This window comes from Cannabis sativa, chromosome 7, assembly GCF_029168945.1.
Source record: "Cannabis sativa cultivar Pink pepper isolate KNU-18-1 chromosome 7, ASM2916894v1, whole genome shotgun sequence".
Taxonomy (NCBI): domain Eukaryota; kingdom Viridiplantae; phylum Streptophyta; class Magnoliopsida; order Rosales; family Cannabaceae; genus Cannabis; species Cannabis sativa.
Genome location: NC_083607.1, coordinates 42816587 through 42841577, shown reverse-complemented (window position 1 = coordinate 42841577; position 24991 = coordinate 42816587). Strand labels below are relative to the sequence as shown.

The 24991-nt window shown below is 32.7% G+C and overlaps 3 protein-coding genes and 1 non-coding gene across 4 annotated transcripts; 2 read left to right on the top strand and 2 right to left on the bottom strand.

Moving 5' to 3' along the window:
* Positions 1 to 10643: 10643 nt before the first annotated feature.
* Positions 10644 to 11129, bottom strand: LOC133039723 (uncharacterized mitochondrial protein AtMg00860-like). Its single transcript, XM_061118651.1, has one exon. It carries the CDS (start codon positions 11127 to 11129, stop codon positions 10644 to 10646), a length of 486 nt encoding a protein of 161 aa, XP_060974634.1.
* Positions 11130 to 11132: 3 nt separating this feature from the next.
* Positions 11133 to 13355, bottom strand: LOC115696821 (uncharacterized). Its single transcript, XM_061118650.1, has one exon. It carries the CDS (start codon positions 13353 to 13355, stop codon positions 11133 to 11135), a length of 2223 nt encoding a protein of 740 aa, XP_060974633.1.
* Positions 13356 to 13653: 298 nt separating this feature from the next.
* Positions 13654 to 13762, top strand: LOC115698431 (small nucleolar RNA R71). Its single transcript, XR_004008178.1, has one exon. It is a non-coding gene; the product is annotated as a small nucleolar RNA R71 (small nucleolar RNA).
* Positions 13763 to 18765: 5003 nt separating this feature from the next.
* On the top strand, positions 18766 to 20320 carry LOC115696822 (uncharacterized). The gene is made up of 3 exons (XM_030623705.1): positions 18766 to 19596; positions 19693 to 19942; positions 20085 to 20320. The coding sequence occupies exons 1-3, from the start codon at positions 18766 to 18768 to the stop codon at positions 20318 to 20320; spliced, it is 1317 nt and encodes a 438-aa protein (XP_030479565.1).
* Positions 20321 to 24991: the final 4671 nt, after the last annotated feature.

Below are 24991 nucleotides of genomic sequence, written 5' to 3'. Positions count from 1 at the left end.
AAATTAAACCTACAATTTTTGAAAAATTAGGTTTCAACCAACCTAAATATCATTTCAAAAATTTGCTAACTACTTTTAAATTTTAAATGTTATTTTATAAATAAAAATTAAATAAAAAATTAGAAAAGATAAATAAATATCTTTTCAAATTTTAAATGTAATTTAAATAAATAAAATAACAAAATTTTAAAAATTAGCAAAATATCTTATATCATTTAAAAATTACATGATTATAAATATCTTATTTTTAAATTTAAAATAAATAAGATAAGATATAATCAAATTTTAAAATAAGATAGATTTTTAAGCAAGAAGATAGATACTAATTCTATTCAAATTCAAATTACACTAATATCTTGAATTAAATTTAAAAAATATTAAATTAATTCAAAAAGATAATTAGAATTGAATTAGGAATATTAATAGTATAAATACAAAACTATACCAAAAATCGGAAGTTAATTCATGAAAAAGCATGAAAAATCGAAGAAAAACAAAAAAATTGTGAACTGTACGGACAGTTTCGCGATGGCAGGAAAATTTCAGCACAGCCCCGATTTTTTCAGATCTTCAAAAATTCATAACTAATTCAAATAAAATCGAAATTGAGTTCTGTAAAAGGCTAACTTGCTTAATTTTTTCCATACTATCCAATAAAAATAATTCCAGAAACAAAATCGCAATTATTATTCACGAAAATTTACAAACATCAATCAATCATCAAATAACACTCAATACAACATGATACCATCCAAAAACATACAAACAATCGTTTTAAAGTCCAAATTTCTTGCAAGTAAATCAATTACCATGGCTCTGAGGCCAGTTTTTGGAATTTATTTTACCAGTATCTTAGATCTACTCACAAGTATGTTTATTAACATCCTAAATAAGAACTTTCTAAAACGATAAATTAAATACATATAAAGTTTAAGAAACCTTACATTGGGTGCAGCGGAATATAACGACTCCTTCCGTTCAGATATCTAGCCTTTGATTCCTTTCTGTAGCAGAGCATTATCAATATCTGAACCTGGATCTCTTTCTCTGAATCTTTGATGCTGAAACTCCTTTGCTGAAGATCTTTCTTCACGATCTTCCTCACTATGATTGAGGTATCACTTGATGTGTGTGGGCACTACTCTAATCACTAAGGATTTCGAAATTCAAAGGAAGAAGAAAGAAGAAGTGGCAGCTAAAGATAGGGAGAGAGAAGGCTCAGGTTTTTTTGATTCAGAAGTCTGAAGAAAAGTGTAATTTTCCTGAAACCTTCACTATCTATTTATAGCATTCCACTAGGGTTAGATTTGAATTATATGGCATTAAAATAATGAAAAAATCAACTTAAAATACACACAATAGGTGGCCGGCCATGCCTTAGTGGATTGGGCCTTGGGTTTTGCAATTTTGCAATTTTAACACCTTTTGTATCTGATTTTCTCAAAAATGCCAATTTCCTAATTCAACCATTTAAATGCCAATTCTAACTATTTAATAACTATAAATAATTATAAAATAATATTGTCATTTATCATATTTATTAATTGAACCATACAAAGTATCATAATTAACAAATATGCCCCTATAAACTCTTTCTTTACAATTTCGCCCTTACTTAGTGAAAAATTCACAAATAGACATAGTCTAATTTGGGAATTATAATTGATTAATCAAAACCAATTACATGAGTCTTACAAGCAATATTATCTCAACTAGTGGGGGGACCATGGGTCTATATAACCGAACTTCCAATAAGTAGATCAAGAATTTAGCACTAAAATTCACTAACTTATTAATTCTTCGTTGAATCCACGCATAGAACTTAGAATTGCACTCTCAGTATATAGAATGCTCTATATGTTCCACCATATAGACACATCATTAGTTATCCATTGTTATAATCCTAATGTGATCAATTATCCTCTATATGAATGATCTACACAGTAAAGGGATTAAATTACCGTAACACCCTACTATGTATTTTATCCTTAAAACACTTGACCCCGTATAAATGATATTTCAGCTTATGTGAAATGAGATCTCCACCATTTATTTTCGTTTGGTCAAGCTCGAAGGAGATCATCCTTTGCTTACTATTCGCCAGATAGAAGCTATAGATTCCATGTTTATGCTAGCGCTCCCACTCAATTGCACTACCGTGTTCCCAAAATGTACGTATCACCCTGACCTAAAAGTAGGCTTAACTAACAAATCAAAGAACACGAATAGCCTTTCAAGATTGAGCCTAATCATAACAGGATTAAGATCATTTGATCTAGGATCAACTAGGCGATATTGACTTGAATAGATTTTACGGTAAGTTTAATTAAATCTAAGTCAAAGTTCAATATCGGTCCCTTCCGATGCATACTCCATGCATCCAACCTGAGCTTTACTTTAACCAATGCTCTGGAAAGAACATAGCACTTCTCCAAATGCAAGTAAACTCTGTTGTAGATTATCATATCAGTAAAACCCTATGTCTGATAAATCTAGGAAACTTTATTCACATAGTCATGTTTACTTTCCAATGTGTTGACGGCACAATAAACAGGATCAAGTATGTGAAAAGGGTTTCAGATGAATCTATACATTATGTACATATAATCATGAAATAAATCATGTGAACCATGCAACATTAAATGTTATTTCTGATCTATATTAATAAGTAAATCTGATTATATTGAAATGAGTTTTATTTAGGGCATAAAACCCAACAGACTCTTCCTTAGATAAATAAAATCTATATCTAAGAAGTTGTGAAGCTTCTATAGATTGCCATTGAAAAGAAAAATACTCCAGCATCTTACTAAAGTAAGTTGCTTGCATTAGAGTAAGTAATTACCAGGTATACTACAAACCATAGGTTTAGATAAACTCAAACCTATAATACTAGGAACAGGAAGTTTTGTTAAGTCCATTGAATAGACTTATTAATGAAAATTTCCTTTCATGTCCTTGTAATAGAAAAACTTTAGGTTACTCCATGTGAATGGATCAAACCATAGTTCTATTGGCTTTCTTCTTAGTTTCTTATCTTGACAATCCATTACTTGTTTAAACTCACAATGGATTTTAATCACTAGTGTCTTCCAAGTTATAAGAAGGTGAATTCCTAGAAACTCTCCCACTACAACAAGGTACCGTGAACTATGTCAAAGAAAACTAAATGGTATAGACCTCTTCAGTTGTGTTAAGACAACAGAGGCAGTGGGATCATCATATGTAATGAATAAGATGATAGAACACTTATGGAATCAAGAAAAAATAATCTCCTTTATTTGCTACTTTATTTTCAGACTTAGTCATTTTCTTAGAAAAAGTGGTATTTGTTTAAACAAAACACTTTCTTATCTAATGACTATGGGATGCTCCACCCCTAATCACTTAGAATAGCTAACAAACATGCAAACCAGGGTTAGCAGTTCTAGCTTTTCTTAAGATTTCGATTAGGTCATCCATGAATCTAGTAATGATTTATATAAAGTATACAACCATTGCATCATTCTGAAATTTTATTACCATATAAGGATTTAGGCAACGACTAGTAACTAATCATCAATATGCAACTCGAATTTCTGGGGAGGTAAGTTTGGATATAATTCAAAATCAAATTAATGATCTTTGAACTGCATATCTACTAACTTTTTCTCCACCCCTATCAGTTTGCAAGATCTTTAACCACTTACCATTGCTAGAAATTCATGAAATTTTTCAAACATTTCAAATTTCTTTTGCATAAGGTAAAATCTAGAGTGATCGTTTTAAGAATACAACGAGGACTCATATCCACCCCTGAATGTACATCCATCTGCGAATGAGATGAACTTACTTTCAGTGGATATAGGCATATTAACTCTTTGCAGAGAATGATCTTGTCAAAACCACTATGAACCAGATACAAATGCCATAGATTTATAAAATGTGGTTGTATCTTTTGATGACTTAGGTTAATTACATCAAAGAGTTCTTAGAATAGTGCAAGTGGATTCTGGTCACAGAATACTAAACTCATACAGTTTGAATCCATTGAAAGAAAATGGTTATGAAACACTTGTGAAAGTGTAACTGTATAATTAGTAACTCTTTCTTGGACCACCACTACTAATCTAACTCTATGATTTGCCTATACAAGTAGGAGATATCTAAGATTGAGGATTTATATCATTTTGGTATAAAATTTCGGGAATAAAATCATATGCGTCATCTAATTTCTTAAGAGAAAATAAGACTTTATATGATTTATAGACCATTCATCCAATGATATATCATTAAGCTAAGACGAAATGAATAAGCTAAGAGGAATTAGGATAATTTCGTTTTAAATAAGAATCCAACGATGCTCCGATTAGCGAGAGTCAAAGTAATCTTATTTATACAATCTTCTTGTTTCATATTGTAAAACACTAGTCTAAGGTGTCATCAATTGATGAACAGCTAGATGTTGCGTATACAATATTTATCTTTCGAGATCTAACACTACTATGTTAGTCTAATGGTGAAAATCCATTAGGGATTTATCTCATTAGAAAAACAAGACAAGTTAGACCAACAATGAAGATTCGAAATTAAACTACAATTTAATAACAGAAAATAACATGGTTCAATACAAATTCATACACAATTCAGAAATTATGAAGCACATAGCAAGTAGGAATGACAAGTGAAAATACTAAAACATACAATCCTAAATAATTTCCAAGGTTTTCAACAAACTGATATCAGTGTCCTGTTTAGGCGAGAGTCAAAGCTACCATTCATTGAATAGAGTTGTCAGCTCATCTAAAATGTCAAACATTCTAGCAACCTTTTATTCGATCAAGATGTGAATCCGCGTTTTCCCGTTTAGGCGAGAGTCAAGGCTATTCTATCTTATGAGCTTCCACCATTGTTTCATATTCTTGCAAGTCTTATACAGTCGCCACCATTAGGGTGGTCATAAACTATATAAAAAACTAACGAGATTACTTATCTTTCGAGATTAAACGGTGCTAACTTGCTAATGAACGTTCCTCCATTAGGGAGGATTACTCACTAAAACAATAGCTATGTAAAACCAACAATGGAGATCGATTATCCTTATAATAATAAAGCTCATTATTTAATGAAGGGTTGTATTTTCTTCTAATATTTATTTTAATCCATTTATTTTAAATATATATTTATTTAATTAAAATTTCCAATTTAGAATAAAAAATTCCAAATATAAATTTTAATTTAATATTTATAAATTATACTTAGATGGATATGAAAATAACGTGAATTATTTCCATCTTAGTAATAATTTCCATAAATATTTAGAAAATTATTCAATTTAAGTTGTTTCAAAATTAATTTAAATTAATTTACAACTCAAATTTAATTTTCTATAAATATATATTGCATTTCGAAAATGCTTTAAAATAAAATAAAATAAATCCTAAAAAATTACTCTAATTTTATGTTGGCCCAAAATTAATAAAAATTAATTTTCAACAAAAAATATAATTTCCCTATTTAATTAAATATCTAAGAAAAATTTCAAATATTTAAGTATCATGATTAAAAAATCAACTTAAATATTAATTTTCTATTTAATTAAATACACTAGAAAAATACTTCAAGCAAAACAGATAATATCTATCTAGACTTTCGTAGACTAATTAATTCTATTTCTAATTATAATATATTTTAGTTCATTTATTTTAATTAACCATTAAATGAAAAAGTCATTGATTTAAGTTGGTCCAAAATTAAATAAATAATTTTCAACTTTAATCTATTTTTCAAATAAAATTCGAAATTTCTGCATTAAAGAAATACAATTTCAAAATTTTGCGAAATGATTAATAAAATAAAATAAAATATATTTTGAAAATTATTCAAACTTAAGTTATTCTGAAATAAGATTCCAAACTTAAAATAATTTTCAACTTTAATTAAATAACATCAAAATAACAATATTAAAGTATCATGATGAAAATCAACTTAGATATTGAAATTTTCAATTTAATTAAATGAATTAAATTCAAGAAACAAATAATTAAGTAAAGAGGAAACTTAATTATTAATTCTAGTTTAATACTAGGAAAATATACTAAACTTAGATTGTACCAAAATTAATTAGGAAACAATTAATTTCACAATCAATGATATTTTCCTATTTAATATTAGAAATAATAATTAGTACTAGAAATAACTATCTAGAATATATCATTGACTAAGTGTTTTTCTAAAATTAACTTTAAAATATTACATGAAAAAAAATTTCATATATTTTAAAAGTTAATTATGTTGCTAATTCAATTTTAATTACGTTAGACTAATATAATTAACCTAATACAATTATTTAAATAAGGCAAATGGGCCTTCACAATTGGGGTAGTTCATGTGAGGGGGAGCTGGGTTCAGTATGTCGTACCCACTTCTATGGCCCCCAACTCTCACACAAGGCCCAAAAGAGAGGAATTTAACCTTAAAATAAACAATTGTTATTCATTGAATAAGCCCAAATCTAATTGGACCTAAATAAATTTCCTTATGTCAAAATTTATTTTAGCAACCTAGTCCATTTACTTAGTAAAAACTTAAATGGGCTTCCTATATGCATCTAAGCCCAAAAGCAAACATATAGGCTCACACAGGTCAAATGATTTGGATGGGCCCTATCATGTTACTAGGTTTACACAGATGAAAGAAGTACAAAATTTACCTGTTACAAATTATTTATAAGATCTATCGTCAATTGGACTATGATTAAAATCAGATCATTAGATCTGTCAACAAGTTAATCATAGCAATTTAGATCAGATAAATAATAGGTTTGTTAAAAAGAGTTTTTGAATAAACAATATTAATAAACAAACATTGTACATGTAACAAATGTGAAAATAAGATATTAATATAATAAAATTATTATTCTTAAACTAACCAAATAAAGGAAACTAATTTTAAAATATCTAGGTTTATTTGAATCAAATTAAATTAAATATATAATACGATCAATGATTTGAAAGGAAAGAATCTTCAATATCACTTTCAGATCTTATAATTTAATAAAATAAACCAATTTTTAAAATAGATTTGGTTAGATAATTATTATTTTAGGAATAAAATAATAAATGAATAACAATTACCATAATTATATGCCAAAATATCTCAAATTAAGCAATATTTAAATCTTTACAAAATTATCTATGTTATTTAAATATTTAAGATATGATTTATAAATTTCTAATAAGGAAAAAATGATATATATATATATATATAGAAAAAATATCATTTTTATACTTATAATTTATAAATAATTAAATATTTAACAAAATAACAAATTTTTGAATTTGAAAAATATTATGGTAAGTATATCTATAAAAATATCTATGTTAATTTCAAATTTATCAATTATTTAATTTGTCATATAAGATAATTTTAATATAATATTTTAAATAAAAAGACAAAGTTATCTTTTAATTTAAAATATCTTAAATATCAAAATATCTAATCTTATAATTAAATAATAAATAAATATTAAAGAAGTTAACAAATTTTTAAATCTGACCATAATAGGAAATATTTAAAATTGGAAACATTCCAAAATAGAAATATTTAAAAATTGGAAAAATTCCAAATTGAAAATATTTAAAATTGGAAACATTTCAATTTAGAAATATTTAAAATTGGAAAAATAAATTTTGGGAAACAATCCGAAGAAAAAATTGGATTTTTGGGGAAAAAACCTCAAAAATTCGCAATTTGTGGGGAACTGCCAGGATAGGCTGCATGTAGCAACCATGATTTCCAATCTTCCAAAATTCATATCTTTCTCAATTTTTATCGGAATCGAGTTCCGTAAAAACGAAAATTTCCGTAAAAACGAAAATTGCTCAATTTTCCACAAGGAATCCAAATAAAATATTTTGAAAAATTGAAAAAATATATTTCATGGAAAAATTTCGTACAACACATACATTCATTACATCAGCACATAAACCAACATGAAACCATCCAAATCAACACAAAAACATGCAAATCATCGTTTTAATTCATATTACATGAAAGTAAATCATTACCATGGCTCTGGTGCCAGTTGTTGGAAATTAATTTACCATGATCTAGATTTACTAACAAGTATGTTGGATTAAGAACCTAATATGAATTCTAAAACAATGAAAATAAACACATATAAAGTTAGAAAACCTTACAGTGGGTGCAGCGGAATAATATGACTCCTTCCGTTCAGATCTCTAGCCCTTGATTCCTTTCTGTGGCAGAGCATCACCAAGATCTGAACCTGGATCTTCTTTTCTCCTTCTTTGATGCAGAAATTCCATAGTCTTACATACTATGATTGAGATACCACTTGATGTATGTGGGCACTACTCATTCACTCAAAGTTTCGAAATTTAGAGAGAAGAAAAGAGAGAGAGGCGTGTGAGGCTTTTTCTGAGAGAAACAAAGTGATCAAAGATGTGTGTGTTAGTTTCCTCAAGCCAACACTTTCTATTTATAGAAAACCCTCTAGGTTTAGGTTAGAATTGTATGGCATTAAAATAATGGAAACTACAAATGGTATTTCTCATGCATAGGGCTGGCCATACAAAGGGTATTGGGCCTCACTTTGCAACTTTCCCATTTTGTTATTTTCCATTCCCATTTTCTCAAAAATGCCAATTTTCCAATTTAACCTTTTAAATGCCAATTCTAATTATTTAATAACTTGGAAATAATTATTAAATAATATTGCCATTTAATATAATTATTAATTTAGACATATAAAGTCTCTTAATCAATAAATAAACCTAAAATCTCTTTTCTTTACAATTTCGCCCTTGCTTAGTGAAAATTCATAAAGTAGACATAGTCTAACTTTTAGAATTTTAATTGATTAATTAAAATCAATTAACTGAGTCTTACAAGCAGTATGGTCTCAACTAGTATGGGGACCATGGGTCTATATAACCGAGCTTCCAATAAGTCGAACCGAATTTACCAAGTAAATTCCCTAACTTATTAATTCCTCATTGAATCCACACTTAGAACTTGGAATTGCACTCTCAGTCATATAGAAACGCTCTATATGTTCCACGATATAGACACGTCATTAGTTATCCATTGTTATAACCCTAATGTGATCAATGATCCTCTATATAGATGATCTACATTGAAAAGGCACTACTGTTATTGCTACACCTTCAATGTATTTTATCCTTAAAACACTTAACCCTGTATAAATGATATTTCACCTAAGTGAAATGAGATCTCCATCATTTATCTTCGTTTGGTTAAGCTCGAAGGAAATCATCCTTTACTTCTATTTTCCAAATAGAAGCTATAGATTCCATATTTATGTTAGCGCTCCCACTCAATTGGACTACCGTGTTCCCAAAATGTCCGTATCACCCTGACCCAAAAGTAGGCTTAACTAACAAATCAAAGAACACGAGTAACACTCTTGAGATTGAACCTACCATATCAGGATTATGATCATTTGATCTAGGATCAACAGGTGATATTGAATTGAATAGATATTACGGTAAATTTTAATATATCTAATCAAAGTTCAATATCGGTCCCTTCCGATGTATACTCCATACATCCGATACTGGTAAACTTTGCCAATGTCCTGGAAAGGACATAACACTTTTCCAAGGTGTAAGAATACCTATCGCTGATTATACCATGTCAGTCTAAATCCAGTGTTCTGACAAATCAGGTAATAAACTTTTGAACATATGATTAAGATTATATTCCACTGTGCTGACAACACTATAATCTTTAACCAACTCATATGTTCTGGACTTAAAAAGAATTCATACATTATATACATATAATCATGAAATAAATCATGTGAACCATGCAACATAAAATGTTATTTCTGATCTTTATTAATAAGTAAATCTGATTATATGAAATGAGTTTTATTTAGGGCATAAAACCCAACAGGCATCATGTTTCTTCTAGTTACACTTCCTAATTTTTGACAACGTTCACAAGATTTGCAATACATATAAGTGTCATGAAAAATAGTAGGCCAATAAAATCCACATTGTAAAATTTTCAAAGCAGTTTTCTTGGAATGCATCTTCTTATTATTTGATCAGGGCAATATTTAAACAAATAAGGATCATCCCACATGAAATTTTTCACTTCAGCATAAAATTTAGATTTATCTTGTTTAGGCCAATGAGAAGGAATTTCACCAGTGACCAAATAATTGACAATATCAGCATACTAAGGAAAAGAAGATACATGCATGAGTTGTTCATGAGGAAAAGTTTCAATGATAGTGGTGGAATCATGATTAGTTTCAACAACAATTTTAGACAAATGATCAGCTACAACATTTTCAGAACCTTTTTTATCACGTATCTCTAAATCAAATTCTTGTAAAAGCAAGATCCAACGAATTAAACGATATTTAGCATCTTTTTTCGACAAGAGATATTTCAATGCAGCATGATCAGAATAGACAATTATTTTAGATCCTAACAAATAAGACCTAAACTTCTCTAATGCAAACACAACAACAAGCAATTCTTTTTCAGTTGTAGTGTAATTCAATTGAGCTTCATTTAAAGTTTTGCTAGCATAGTATATTACATGAGGTAACTTGTTAATTCTTTGTCCTAAAACAGCACCAATTGCATAATCAGAAGCATCACACATTATTCAAAAGGAACATTCCAATCAGGAGGGCGAATAATGGGTGCACGAGTCAAAAGGGATTTCAATTTTTCAAAGGCAACATGGCATTCATTATCAAAGACAAAAGCATTTTCTTTTCCAAGTAAATGACATAAAGGGCGTGAGATTTTGCTAAAGTCTTTTATGAATCTTCTATAAAAACCGGCATGTCCTAAGAATGATCTAATTTCTTTTACGGTCTTAGGTGGAGGAAGTTTTGAAATAAGATCTACTTTTGCTCTATCAACTTCTATTCCTTGAGATGAAATCACATGACCTAAGACAATTCCCTTTTTAACCATGAAATGACATTTTTCCCAATTAAGAACTAAATTCATTTCTTTGCAACGAATTAAAACAAGAGAAAGATGGTGCAAACAATCATCAAAAGAATTTCCAAACACAGAAAAATCATCCATAAACACTTCAAGATTTCTTTCAACCATATCAGAAAATATTGCAATCATAGATCAATGAAATGTTGCAGGAGCATTACAAAGACCAAAAGGCATGCGACGATATGCAAAGGTTCCAAAAGGGCAAGTAAAGGTAGTCTTTTCTTGATCTTCGGGGGCAATGGCGATTTGGTTATATCCCGAATACCCATCAGGAAAGCAATAATAAGCATGGTCGGCTAATATTTCAAGCATTTGGTCAATGAAGGGTAATGGGAAGTGGTCTTTCCTAGTGACACTATTCAACTTTCTATAGTCTATACACACTCTCCACCCAGTTTGGACTCTAGTAGGGATTAACTCATTTTGTTCATTTTTAACAAAAGTGATCCCAGACTTTTTTGGAACAACTTGAACTGGACTAACCCATGGACTGTCAGAAATAGGGTAAATGATCCCTACATCTAACATTTTAATTACATCATCTCTTACTACCTCTTTCATGTTTGGATTTAATCTTCTTTGACTTTCTCGGGAGGGCTTAGCATTTTCTTCTAAATGAATTCTATGCATGCACACAGCTGGGCTAATTCCCTTAATGTCTCCCATGGTCCAACCTATGGCCTTTTTATGTTTTCTAAGGATATCTAACAACTTTGCTTCTTGTTTTTCATCTAAACCAGATGCAATGATAACAGGATAGGTGTTAGACTCTCCTAAAAATGCATATTTCAAAGTGTCGGGCAAAGGTTTGAGATCTAACTTTGGTGGTTCAGGAGTTGACTCAACACGCTCTAATGGAATACATGGTTCAATTTTGGCTTTCCATTTTTCAGTATCCATTAGTGGGGTAGACTCAAGCAAAGAATTGACATCATGAATAAAATCATCAACATTTAAGCACATTCCAAACATTTTAGCATAAGTTTCAAAAGATTCATTCATGTCCATTTCAAACATATTTTTCGTGTTAATCATGTTCATTTCATGTATTTCCTCACACTCAACAGATTTAGCAACATTAAAAACATTCAATTCAACAGTCATGTTTCCAAAAGATAATTTCAATACACCATTACGACAGTTGATAATTGCATTAGATGTAGCTAAAAATGGTCTACCTAAAATGATGGGTATTTGAGCATGAGCATTTTCAACAGGTTGAGTATCAAGAACAATGAAATCAATAGGAAAATAGAACTTATCCACTTTAATTAAAACATCTTCTATAATACCTCTAGGAATTTTCACTGAACGATCAGCTAATTGAAGTGTTATAGAAGTTGGTTTTAATTCTCCTAGACCAAGTTGCTTATAAACAGAATAAGGCAATAAATTCACACTAGCTCCTAAATCAAGTAAAGCTTTGTGAATAAAATGATCACCAATGATGCATGAAATTGTTGGACAACCAAGATCTTTATATTTCACAAGGCTTTTGTATTGAATTATGGAACTAACTTGTTCAGTTAAAAATGCATTTTTTGGAACATTAGTGTTTCTTTTAACAGTGCAAAGGTCTTTCAAGAATTTGGAGTAGGCAAGAATTTGTTTAATGGCATCTAAGAATGGAATGTTGATACTTACTTGTTTGAACACTTCTAAGATGTCACTATATTGGCTGCCTTTCTTGAGTGGAAGTAATCTTTGTGGAAAAGGAGCTTTTGGAATGGAAGGAAGAATTTGATCATTATCTTTTGACAAGTCATTTGTGTTGGAACTTTGGCTTTGGTCTTTTTCAACTTGAGGTGTGTAATCGGGTTTGGCAATTTGTTTTCCGGATCTAAGAGTGGAAATAGACTTAGCTTCTTCTTTATGACTTGGGACTCCTACTTCATATTGGCCTTTAGGATTTGGGACGGGTTGGCTAGGAAATCTCCCTTTTTCTCTCTCAGTTACGGCATTGGCAAGTTGACCCAATTGTGTCTCAAGTTTGGCAATGGATTGAGATTGATTTTGCATGATTTGTTGGGTGGATTGCATAAATTTTTGTAAAGTGTCTTCTAAGGAAGGCTTTCTTTGTGGAATGTAAGGTTGACTTGGTTGGGCATGATTCGGATTTGGCATGTTGAATTGGTTTCCTTGGGTCATTTTTGGTTGGTTTTGTCTCCATGAAAAATTAGGATGGTTTCTCCAATTAGGATTGTATGTGTTAGAAAATAGGCTATCATTTGGTTTACCATATAAATGTAATGCATTAGCCTCTTCGGAAAATGTTTCAAGAAAAGAAGGACATGATTGATCATTATGACAAGTACTAGCACAAACCTCTTTTTTAGGTTGAACATGAGAATTCATAGTTTGACTTATGACTAAGGCTTATACTTTTCTTGCTAATTTTTCAAAAGATGTTCTCTAATCAGTTTCTTCTTTAATTTCATATTTTCCTCCTCTTTTAGGTGAATTATTTGCTCTAGACCTAGGCCTAGGCTCAGAATAATTCCATTGTTGTAAATTAACAGATAATTCTTCAAGAGCTTCCCAAGCCTCTTGCCCTTGTAATTTCAAAAATTTTCCGGTATGCATAGATTGAATCATTTGTCGGTTTGAAGGGGTTAAACCATCATAAAAATATTTTACAAGTCTCCATTTTTCAAAACCATGGTGGAGACATTTTAATAATAAATCTTTAAATCTTTCCCAACATTCATAAAATTCTTCATTATCTTTTTGATAAAATTTGGAGATTTCTCTTCTTTAATTATCAGTTTTGGACATGGGGAAAAATTTGGCAAGAAATTTATTAAAAAGTTGATCCCAAGTTGTTATGGTTCCGATTGGAAGTGAGTTTAACCAAGCTTTGGCTCTATCTTTTAAAGAAAAAGGAAACAACCTAAGCTTAACCGATTCATCCGAAAAATTTTGAAAACGAAAAGTTGAGCAAATATCTAAAAAATCTTTTACATGCATGTAAGGATCTTCTCTTTCTAAACCATAAAAAGAAGGCAACAATTGAATGATTGATGGTTTAAGTTCAAAATGAGTGGCATTAGTAGTAGGCAAAACAATGCATGATGGAGCATTAGATGAAATAGGTGAAAAATATTCAAGTAGTGTTTTTTCTTGCGCAATATTAGGTTCTTGTTCCATTATGCTTAGATTTTCAAAAACACTTTCAATTTCACCTAAAGTTACTACTCTTTTTACCAAACAATTTTTAGAATCACGTTGACAATGATGCATGCAATGTCACAAATTTCACAAAGAAACACCAAGTAACACAAAATAATCTCAAGAAGACAAATTTCTGATGTGGAAGATCAGTTATAAACCGCAACCACAGAGCATACTTATAACACAAAGAGATTATGATTTCTTTAAAAAAAAAAAAATTAATTTTCAATTTTTTAATTTTTTTTTTGTTTGACTTGTTCCCAGGCCTATTTGATTCCACTTACTCACGACTTAATAACAACTCCCCGGGGTTAATTATTAAGTGTCGATGGGAACTTTGCCAAATTTTCTTTAAGCAAAAATTGCTTATGTTGAAAGAACAAGCTTTGTTTTTAATTTTTTTTTTCAAGTATTTTCTTAAGCAAACTAAATAAAATTACAAATAAATAAATACAATAAAAAAAATGACAATAATAATGATAGATAGTTATATTAAAGTTAGGAGGCACAAAATGCCATCAACTAACTATAATTGTAATAGTAGTAGTAATAATAATAAGATTTTAGGAGGCACAAGATGCCATCAACTAAAATGATAAACAAAAATAAAAGCTAGGAGGCACTAATGCCATCACTAGAGGAGATATAATAGGAGGCAAAAATGCACTCAACTATCAAGTATGTAGGAGGCACAAAATGCACTCAACCACTAAAGAAAAAAGAAAAAAAGTTAGGAGGCAAAAATGCACTCAACTAACAAATAGGTAGGAGGCACAAAATGCCATCAACTACCAATAAATATGTATATATAGTATACTATATAATATGTAATATATAACAATATATATGTATCACTTTCTTTTTTTTCAACTTTTTTTTTGTTGATGAAAATGAGAAAAGAAAAAAAAAATAACTAGTAGAAGAATATTACTTACCTTGTAGAAAGATCGTTTCTTTCTTGCAACTCCCCGGCAACGACGCCAAAAACTTGTTGTCCTCAAAAGTGAGTGTTTTAATATTTATACTCGCAAGTGCACGAATCGTTTCAGAATATAATGTTCATGTAAGTGCAAGATCGAACCCATGGGAGTTAGCTAACATCAAAAGAAACTATTTCAAACAAAACAAGAATATTCTAACCTAGCTCCAAATATTTGATAGGATTTTGGTTTTGCAAAATAAATAAAAGACAAGTAATTAAAATACTTATGATTAAAAATGAGTGAGTATGAAAATAATTTTCCAATAAGATGTGTAAAATAAGATTATTAAGATATTAGAATCTACAAAATGCAAGTTCAATAGTATTTATAAGTATATTGATTTCCAAGTTCATATATATATATATAGTTGAAATAAATCACACTATATTTTTCAAAATATATTGTTCTTTTAAGTACAAGTTATTTTCAAAAATGTAGGATTTTTCTTCACTTATAAAAGGTATGATTTCTAAGCATTAAATGTGTTACAATTTAATGAAACTACACAAAATCAAAGAAACTATGTTTAGGCAAAATATAACACTTATATTCTAAGAATTAGATGTAAACAATTTAATGAAAGACATTTAATCAAAGAGTATTATATTTTTGCATAATGAAGAACTAAGTGGAAATATGCTTTAACAATCAAAAATACATGATACTGAAGATGAAAAAAACATATTTTTGATAGAAAAATCCATGAACTTTATAGCACAAATGGGAAATCAACATACAAACATAAACACTATCTAGTTACATTTTGCTTTATCATCATCTTAATAATCTTGAAAAAAGATTAGAAGCTCATAACTAGATAAAAATTACAAAAGATAAACATACTTGACATGCTCTTCAAAATGTAAAAATGGTAGAAAGAAAATGGTAAAAATGAAGAGTGTGGAATGGAGAAGTGTTTTGGGTTGAAGAGGTGTTTAGGGAGGGTGAAGAGATGTGTTTTGAAATGGTCTTCCTACACCATATTTATAGGCAAAATTTAAGGATTAAATTAATCAAAATAAAATAAATAAAATGATTAATTTAATTAGTGTTGGGAAGAGAAGGGATAAATAGAGTATGTGTAAGAGTATTGAAAAAAATAAATGTCTGTTTGGATGGAAAAATAGTGAAAAAGATAGGGTAAAATAAAATAGCAATGTTTATTTAGGTGAAATAAATTGGGAAGATAAAATGGATATTTAGGTGTAAAGTGTCGGAGAAAATTATGGATTTTTTGGATTTTATTTGTAATTTTCGGCTGAACACATTTAATCAGCCCTTTTTTTCTTCTTTTGCTTCTGCAGGTGCCACTTGGCGCGACTTGAATGGAGGAGGAGCTGACGGAGAGCTCGCGTGGCGCTTGCTGGTTGGCTGGGAAGGCTGACGACTGGGGACCACGCAGGCAGGCTGGAGAGAGAGGATTCCAGGCGTCACTTGCGCCTGCCTGGGGGTGAGGTGCACTCGCCCATCTGGGCCGTCGGATCAGAGCACGGACGGCTCAGATATGGTCAAAAGTATGACCGAAAGTGAGCTTTGCAAAGGGCCTCATCTGATTTTCTTTGAAAATTACACTTTTGGCTCCATTTCTCCAATATTTCTTCAATTTAATCCCAATCTTTTTCTTCCAAATACACCTAAAAATACATAAAATTAATTAGAAAATTAAAATAAAATTAAAAATAAATACCACATAACATATTATAATAAAATAATTATAAAAACACACAAAAACATATAAAATTACAAAAAAAAGCTAATAAATTCAAAAATAATTAAAAGCTTACTAAATTAATTAAAAACTTAAGAACTAAGCAAATTTTAGTTAAAAAAAATGTGAAAATAACTCTAATTCCTAGAGTTATCATGATCGTTTGTCGAATTTTTACTTTCGGTGTGGTATACTCGGACATCCCTTTGAGAAGTGTATCAAATTTATGGAACATATGGACCATGGTAAAGATGATGATCTTCCTTATGGACCTTGGATGAAAGGATCAAAACTTCCTACCACAGGGTATGACAAGTATCGCATAGATTAATGCATGGCCATTATTAACCCGTCTTGCTCGTACCACCCTCACATCTACCATCCCTCGTTGAAACACTATAGGCCCTCCACAACCTCGACATTTGACTGATGCTTAATCACTTTCTGCCCCGGCTATTTCTCAACCAACACCTAGCCTCTCGCCTACCATTTTTTTCCCAAATAATTCTCAGCCAACAATCCCTCCGTCCACCATTAACACCCCACTGCCTCCACTATCAACAAGTCTTGCCACACCAGGTGGTAGAATTCCTCTTGGTTTACATTCCAACATACCCCTTTCATCTTCACACCCTTCTCAAACTCGATCCACTTCCCCACTGCTACTTTTTCACCATCTGTCATCCCACCAACATCAAAGTCTCACTCTGAAATGCATGCTGACTATAGCCACTTAGTCACCAATTTGTTTGGGATCTTTACACCAGACATTGGATCTGCATCTAGGCTATTTTTCCCCGTTGCCACGTATCCACCAACCTTGACACCTTCCCCACTTAAACCTGCTTACACAGCTGCTGATCTTGCAACAACCACACCTACAGTTTTGACTTCTTCAATTGTTACTGCTATTAGCAATAAAGAAAATGTTCCACCTATGCCTGTGACCAAAAGACACAATGACACACTCACTATGAGGCAGTTTCTCAAAAGATGCCGCAGCCAAAACAATTATGTTCCTACCCAACTTTCTATGGGAGAAAGCTCAAGCCAAAATGTTTCCTATGATGATATGGATTCGGATGGCTTCATTGATGATTCCGCGGAGATTGCTTTGCAATCCCGCGACACATTATGAAAATCTTAAGTTGGAATGCGCGGGGATTGGGGAACCCGTCTGCATTCAGGCATCTTCGATTGTTTGTCAAACAACAATCGCCCCATATTTTGTTTCTTATGGAAATAAAACTCCCACAAAATTCTATTTCTCGTTTTCGACAATCCTTAAACTTCACAAACGGCTTGGAATCACCACGGTCTGGCCTTAATGGTGGGTTGATGCTTCTTTGGCATCAAAGTATTGATGTTACACTTCTGAACTTTGGTAAAACTTTTTTTGATTGTCATGTTAAGGCTGAGAATGAAGCTAGTTTCCATCTAACAGCTTTCTATGGCGCTCCGAATGCTCAAAATAAGGCTGACTATTGGCTTCTTTTGCAACGACTTGCTGATGTTTCCCCATCTCTCCCTTGGTTGGTCATTGGTGATTTTAATGAGATTCTCTCCAACGACAATAAATCACGTGGCTGCCTCAGAAGTGAAAGACAAATGGAAGCTTTTCGTAAGTCACTTGATCATTGCAAGTTACATGAGACTGTTTTTGAAGGGGACCCTTTTACATGGATCAAAAATCGTTCTGTTGTGAACACTATTAAGGAGCGTCTGGACTGGTGTTTTGTGAACCATCACTGGGAGAATCAATTTCATGCACCTGTAGTTCTTCATCTCGATTATTTTAGCTTTGACCACAGGGCAATTGCAGCTTCTTTTGCACCAGTAAACTCACGGTTATAGCAAGAAAAGAGACGCAGTAGGTTCCGTTTTGAAAAACTTTGGCTCACTGATGTACAAAGTAAAGAAATCATTTCGGCTAGTTTGGAGCTCTTCACCAAGTTTGGATCCAATTGTTGTTGTTCTTGCTAATTTAGAGGAGTGTGCCTCTAATCTACAGAAGTGGCATATTGATAAATATGGTAACATGAAGAAGAAAATTATTGATGCTCAATTAAAGGTGGAAACTCTAAATAATGCTCCTTACCGAATTGCTGAAGCAATGAATTCTTTGAAAAATTCTGAAGCTTTTCTTGATGAGTTGTTGGAACAAGAGGAGATCTATTGGCAGCAACGCTCTCAGGTCGATTGGTTAAATGAAGGGGATCGAAATACCAAGTTTTTTCATGCCAAAGCCTCGGCAAGGAAGTCTAATAATACAATTAAGTTTATGCATGTTGAGAATGGTACTCGGGTCACTGCTAAACATGAAATTGCAGCTGCAATCCACGACTACTTTGCTGAGATTTTTACTGCTTCAACATTAGATGAGGATGCCCTTATTACCACTTTAAATGCCATTCCTACAACAATCGCTACCGAGATGAATGTCAACCTTCTAAAACCATTTGAAGTCGCCGATGTTGAAGTAGCTCTGCACTCAATGGCACTAGACAAGAGCCCCGGTATCGATGGTATGTCTCCAATGTTCTATCAACACAATTGGGTTGTGGTTGGTAACTTAGTAAGAGCAGCTGTCTTAAGTGTTTTAAATGACGGGGCAGATTCTACAAGGCTCAACAAAACACTTATTGCACTTATTCCCAAGATCAAAAAACCACAGCGAATGCAAGACTTTCGTCTTATCAGCCTTTGTAATGTTATCTCCAAGCTTGTCACCAAAGTGCTTGTCAACCGCTTCAAACAAGTCCTTATGTCATCTCAGAATCACAAAGTGCCTTCTTGCATAATCGTTTAACTACTGACCATATTCTTGTAGCCTTTGAATTGGTCAATGCTATTAAGAAAAAAAACATCAGGGCGAAAAGGTATTGTATCTCTGAAATTGGACATGAGTAAAGCGTTCGATCGGGTTGAGTGGAGATTCATTGAGAGAGTCATGAGTAAGATGGGTTTTCCTAGTGAATGGAGTACACTTGTTATGAGCTGCCTGCGTACTAATAGCCTCTCCTTTATTTTAAATGGTGAGGTCACGGGATCACTTACTCCATCAAGAGGGCTTCGTCAAGGTTGTCCACTCTCGCCATATTTATTTTTAATATGTTCTGAGGCCTTGTCAAGATTGCTACAACATGAAGAAGCTAGTGGTCATCTAAATGGGTTCAAATTAACCAGACATGCTCCCTCAATTTCCCATTTATTTTTTTACAGATGACAGCCTCCTTTTCTGTCAAGAAAATGAGTCTTCTTGCCTTGCAATTCAAAGATCTTTGGATATTTATCACAGAGCATCAGGTCAAGTTCTCAATCCAGACAAATCGGTTATGTCCTTCTCACCCAATACAACACTTGCTGCCCAAGTTTTCTTTCACCGACAACTGCAAATGCCAATCTGTGAATGCCATGGAAGATACCTTGATTTCCCATCTTACTCTCGGAGGGATTAAAAGCGTATGTTTAGTGATATTAAGGAGAAAACTTGGCGACTTATGCACAATTGGAGTGAGAAAATATTTTCAGTTGGTGGACGCGAAGTGCTTCTTAAAGCGGTAGTCCAATCCATTCCAACCTATGCAATGAGTTGCTTTCGATTGCCTGCTTACTTTTGCAATCAACTTGAGTCTATGATGACAAATTTTTGGTGGGGTTTAAATGAGAATGGCAACAAGGTTCATTGGCGCTCTTGGAAACTACTGTGTTAAAGGAAAGATAGTGGTGGTATGGGGTTTTGTTCTTTTATGCATTTTAACCAAGCAATGCTTGCTTAGCAAGCTTGGAGGCTACTAAAACAACCTGATTCCTTACTTGCAAAGCTGTTAAAGAGCAGATACTACCCAAACAACTCCTTCCTTCAAGCTAACCTTGGTCACTCTCCCACTTTAACATGGCAAGGCATCCATTGGGGTAGACGTCTTCTTACTGTTGGTTTACGTTGGAAAATAGGAGAAGGGTGCAGAATTAAATGTGCTGATGACCCATGGATACCAGGACATTCTAGCTTTCGTCCATACCACTTCTCAGGACCTCCTGATATGGTCGTTTCAAACATGATTACGGATGAAAGACAATGGGATTTGGCACTTCTTGATCAATAGTTTTCCCCACCCGATGTGGATCGTATCTTAACCATTCCGCTGAGTTTTTTCCAAAATGAAGACACCCTTGCTTGGCATCCCAGCTCCTCAGGTATTTACTCAATCCAAACAGGTTATCATCTAGCAGCTTCTCTTGAGGAAGTTGACGATAGCTCTTGCTCTTCACCAACGGGTACTTGGTGGAATTTTTTATGGTCACTGAAATTGCCACAAAAGATTAAGATTTTTATATGGCGTGTCTACAATGATGCTCTCCCCGTCGCAACAGCCCTTGTTAAGAGAAAGATAATAACCGATTCGACTTGTTCCGTCTGCCAGCAAGCATGGGAAACTGTCGGGCATGCCCTCTTTAGTTGCAAGTATGCTCGATCTGTTTGGCAACATTCTAACATCACTCACGACTGGAATAATGCTAGGACTATGCGCAAAGGAGATTACTTGGTACACTTGGCTGCAATATACACGAAACTGGAGATGGAACAAATTTGTTGTACGCTATGGGCAATATGGAATGAAAGGAACCGTGTGGTTCATGTTTATAAAGCAAAATCAGCTAAGGATCTTGCTTTTTTTACCAAGAATTACTGGCAGAACTACACACCGCCCCAACTGAAGCGCAGTCCTACTGCATCAGCATCCAATCCACCATCTGCTACTGCTGCTTCTTCGCTGCTACCCTGCTGCCGTGGACCCCTCCACTACCTGGAATGCTAAAGATGAACGTCAATGCGGCAGTTGACAGCACAAGGAAAATAACTAGTCTTGGTGCTTTAATTCGACGTTCAAATGGTACGGTTGCAGCAGCTCTATCAAAGCCGGTTGTTGGATGTTTTGCATCCCATGAAATGGAGGCAATTGCTATGTGTCACAGCTTAAACTAGCCTCTTCGAATTCAACCGCCTATAACTCTTATTAAAACGGATGCTCTTCGAGTTTCTAATGCTTTATGCAAATCTTCATCAGCAATTTCTTCTTTTCAGGATTTAATTGTTGATATCTCTAGCATTTTATCCTTTTTTCCTAATGTAAATGTTTCTCATGTCAAACGTTCAGCTAATGTGGCTGCTGACGGGTCGGCTAAGTTTGCTTTATGGGTGGATGAGCTTGTTTTTGGACAGAATGTATACATCCGCCTATAAACTCAGTTATTGTAAATGACTTTACACTTTGATTTATGATAACAAGTTTATTTCCTCAAATAAAAAAAAATATATACAGTGGAACCTCTATTTAAGAATACTCTATTCAAGAATAACCTCTAATTTGTTATAAAAGAAAAATCAAGTCCCAATTTGGGCCAGTTATAAATAAGAATAACCTCTAAATTGTAATTAGTTATACATTTTTAAGTCCCGTATTACCATATAACTCTATATAAGAATAATTACATCTTAATAAAATATATACATGTATTTTGTAAATTTATTTATATAAAATTAATAATTTTATTTTAAAATACAATACATGTATGAATATTATATTTACTCTAAAATATTTCTATTATGATATAGTATTAATGATTATTTATTGTTATTATTGTTACGTTGATATGTTTTGGTTTTTTAATTTTTTTTTTCTAGTGTAACTCTATTTAGTTATAACCTCTCAATTAGAATATAATTTATTTGGTCCCATGTGTATTCTTAAATAGAGGTTCTACTGTATATATATCTTTTTTTTTTTTAGATGAAGGGTTTATATATATCTTTGATTAAGAATCTTTTATGAGAATTTCCGAATGCAAAGTTTTGGCATATTCAAGGAGAAGGCAATGATGTTGCTCAATGCTCAGGGACCTAATAGCTTTAATGATAGAATATGTGAAGCGAAAGATGTTGCAGCAACAAGAGGGAGTAGGGACAAAGAAAGAAACTCAGAGGATAGGCAAACGAAGCAATTACGATAATATCACTAGTGTTGGGATTTCTTTAACACCAGACTTGTTATTTATGGCACTGATGACATTGTAATTGTATCAGGCACGAGATACAACTATAAGTGAAACCTTCAAATTACAGCCCATGTCAGTACTTGTGCCTATTCTCATGATATATTTTCAAATCGATCATTTTTTTCCTAATCAGAAATCAAGAAGCATATATAGAAAGGAAAACACTACGAAATCTGTTGTCACCTATGTATATGTTCACTAGTATCTACTTTAAATTTTAGAAGTCTCAAAATACACAAAAACTACAATCAATTAAAAATGGGGGCTGTTGAATAAACTGCTAGCAAAATAAAAGAGGAACGATATTACCGAATGAAAAATTCTGGATTGAGTCGCAGACTAAGTCGCTCTCTTTAAGACGTTCGTGGCACTGCCTAGGAGTGTGCAAGCAGTCGAAATTTGCCGGTCGTCCCCAGGATAAAACAGCCCAGTTGTCGCACTGTATCGGAACCCCACTACACTGTAGAGCACCGTCGAATAGACCCAGAGAATTTTGATATCGCAAATGGAATTTTTAATTTTTATGAAAACTGTATTTTTTTTAATACGAAAGAGATGTGTTCTTCCCATCAGTTCAATCGCATTATATAGCGAATGGATTGAATAATCATAACGGGAAGAATAACGTTTTCTGAATCGTGGGGTGAGTTGGTTTGAACGTTTCCCATTAACTGATATGACTGAGTAATCAGTTCCAATTAAACATGTTTCTTAATTAAATTAAAAAATAAAAAAAATAATTATTTTATTAAATAATTTTCTGTAAAAAATAATAGAGTGTCACACCACACCAACCAAGCCAACCCAGCTCGAATCGGACGGCGCACGCGCGTGTGTGGTGGGTCAAGTGTGTGTGTCCTCACCCATTTGCACAAAACTTGGTACCCCATGGGGCCCAAACCCAAATGCCAAGGTTGCACTCTTTATACCCTTGTAAATAAGGGTTCGTATCCCATGTGGGACTCTTTCCAATTCACACACACTAAGACACTTATATATTTTGTTAAAAGATTCACAAAATTTGAATACGATTTAGATTTTATTAGAGTGACTCGTAGTCTTCAACTCTATCTCTAACATTGTACCACGCAATAACCTTTTCAAGGGTGTAAACAAAAGCTCGTGCGTTAATGGCCATGCACGTCTATCCCAGTAAAGTGAACGCTCTAAAACTTTAACCCAAAATTTCATAGGAAGCAGCCCCACTCCCACATTCACATAGGTGAGTCTATCAAGAGTACTCACGTAGCTCTCTATTCCACTCCACTTGGAGTGTAGATCTCATTAAGAGTTTCTATTAACTGAGCCTTAAATCGCTTCAGGGATTCATGCTTCTCTTTTTCGTATAATTATAGCATGATCTCACTTGTATCACTTCATAACTTGTTATTACCCATTGAACCTATTTCTTGGGATCTCCAATCTATAGGTCGGGTTACCATTATGAGTGATTCATCAATCTAAGGGCAACACTCCCATTACTTTCGATGTTTTAAGGACTTTCTCTCTAGCTAAACCTTTCGTCAAAGGATCAGCCAAGTTATCATCAGTGCCTAACAGCTCCTGTTGAGAGAAACTCTCTAACAGTGTTGTGCTTACGACGTATTTGTCGTCTCTTACCGTTGTAATAACAGTTCTGAACTTTCGCAATAGCCACGGTACTATCACAATAGATCAACACAGCTGGAATAGGTTTTTCCCATAAAGGAATCTCAGCTAGCAGGCTTCTCAGCCAACCTGCTTCTTCACTAGCAGTAGCTAGTGCTATCATTTCAGACTCCATTGTAGATTGAGCCAAAATAGTCTATTTCTTAGACTTCCATGAAATAGCTCCACCAGCTATGCTAAAAATATAGCCATTGGTTGCCTTGGAATCATCTAATAAAGTGTTCCAATCAGCATCACTGTACCCCTCAAGTACAGCTGGAAACTTTTGATAATGTAATCAAAGAGTCAAAAGTTCTTTTGAGGTATCTCATGACCCTCTCTGTAGCATTCCAATGCTCTGCACTAGGTCTACTGGTAAACCTGCATAATAATCCCACGACTTAGGCAATGTCTGGTCTATTACA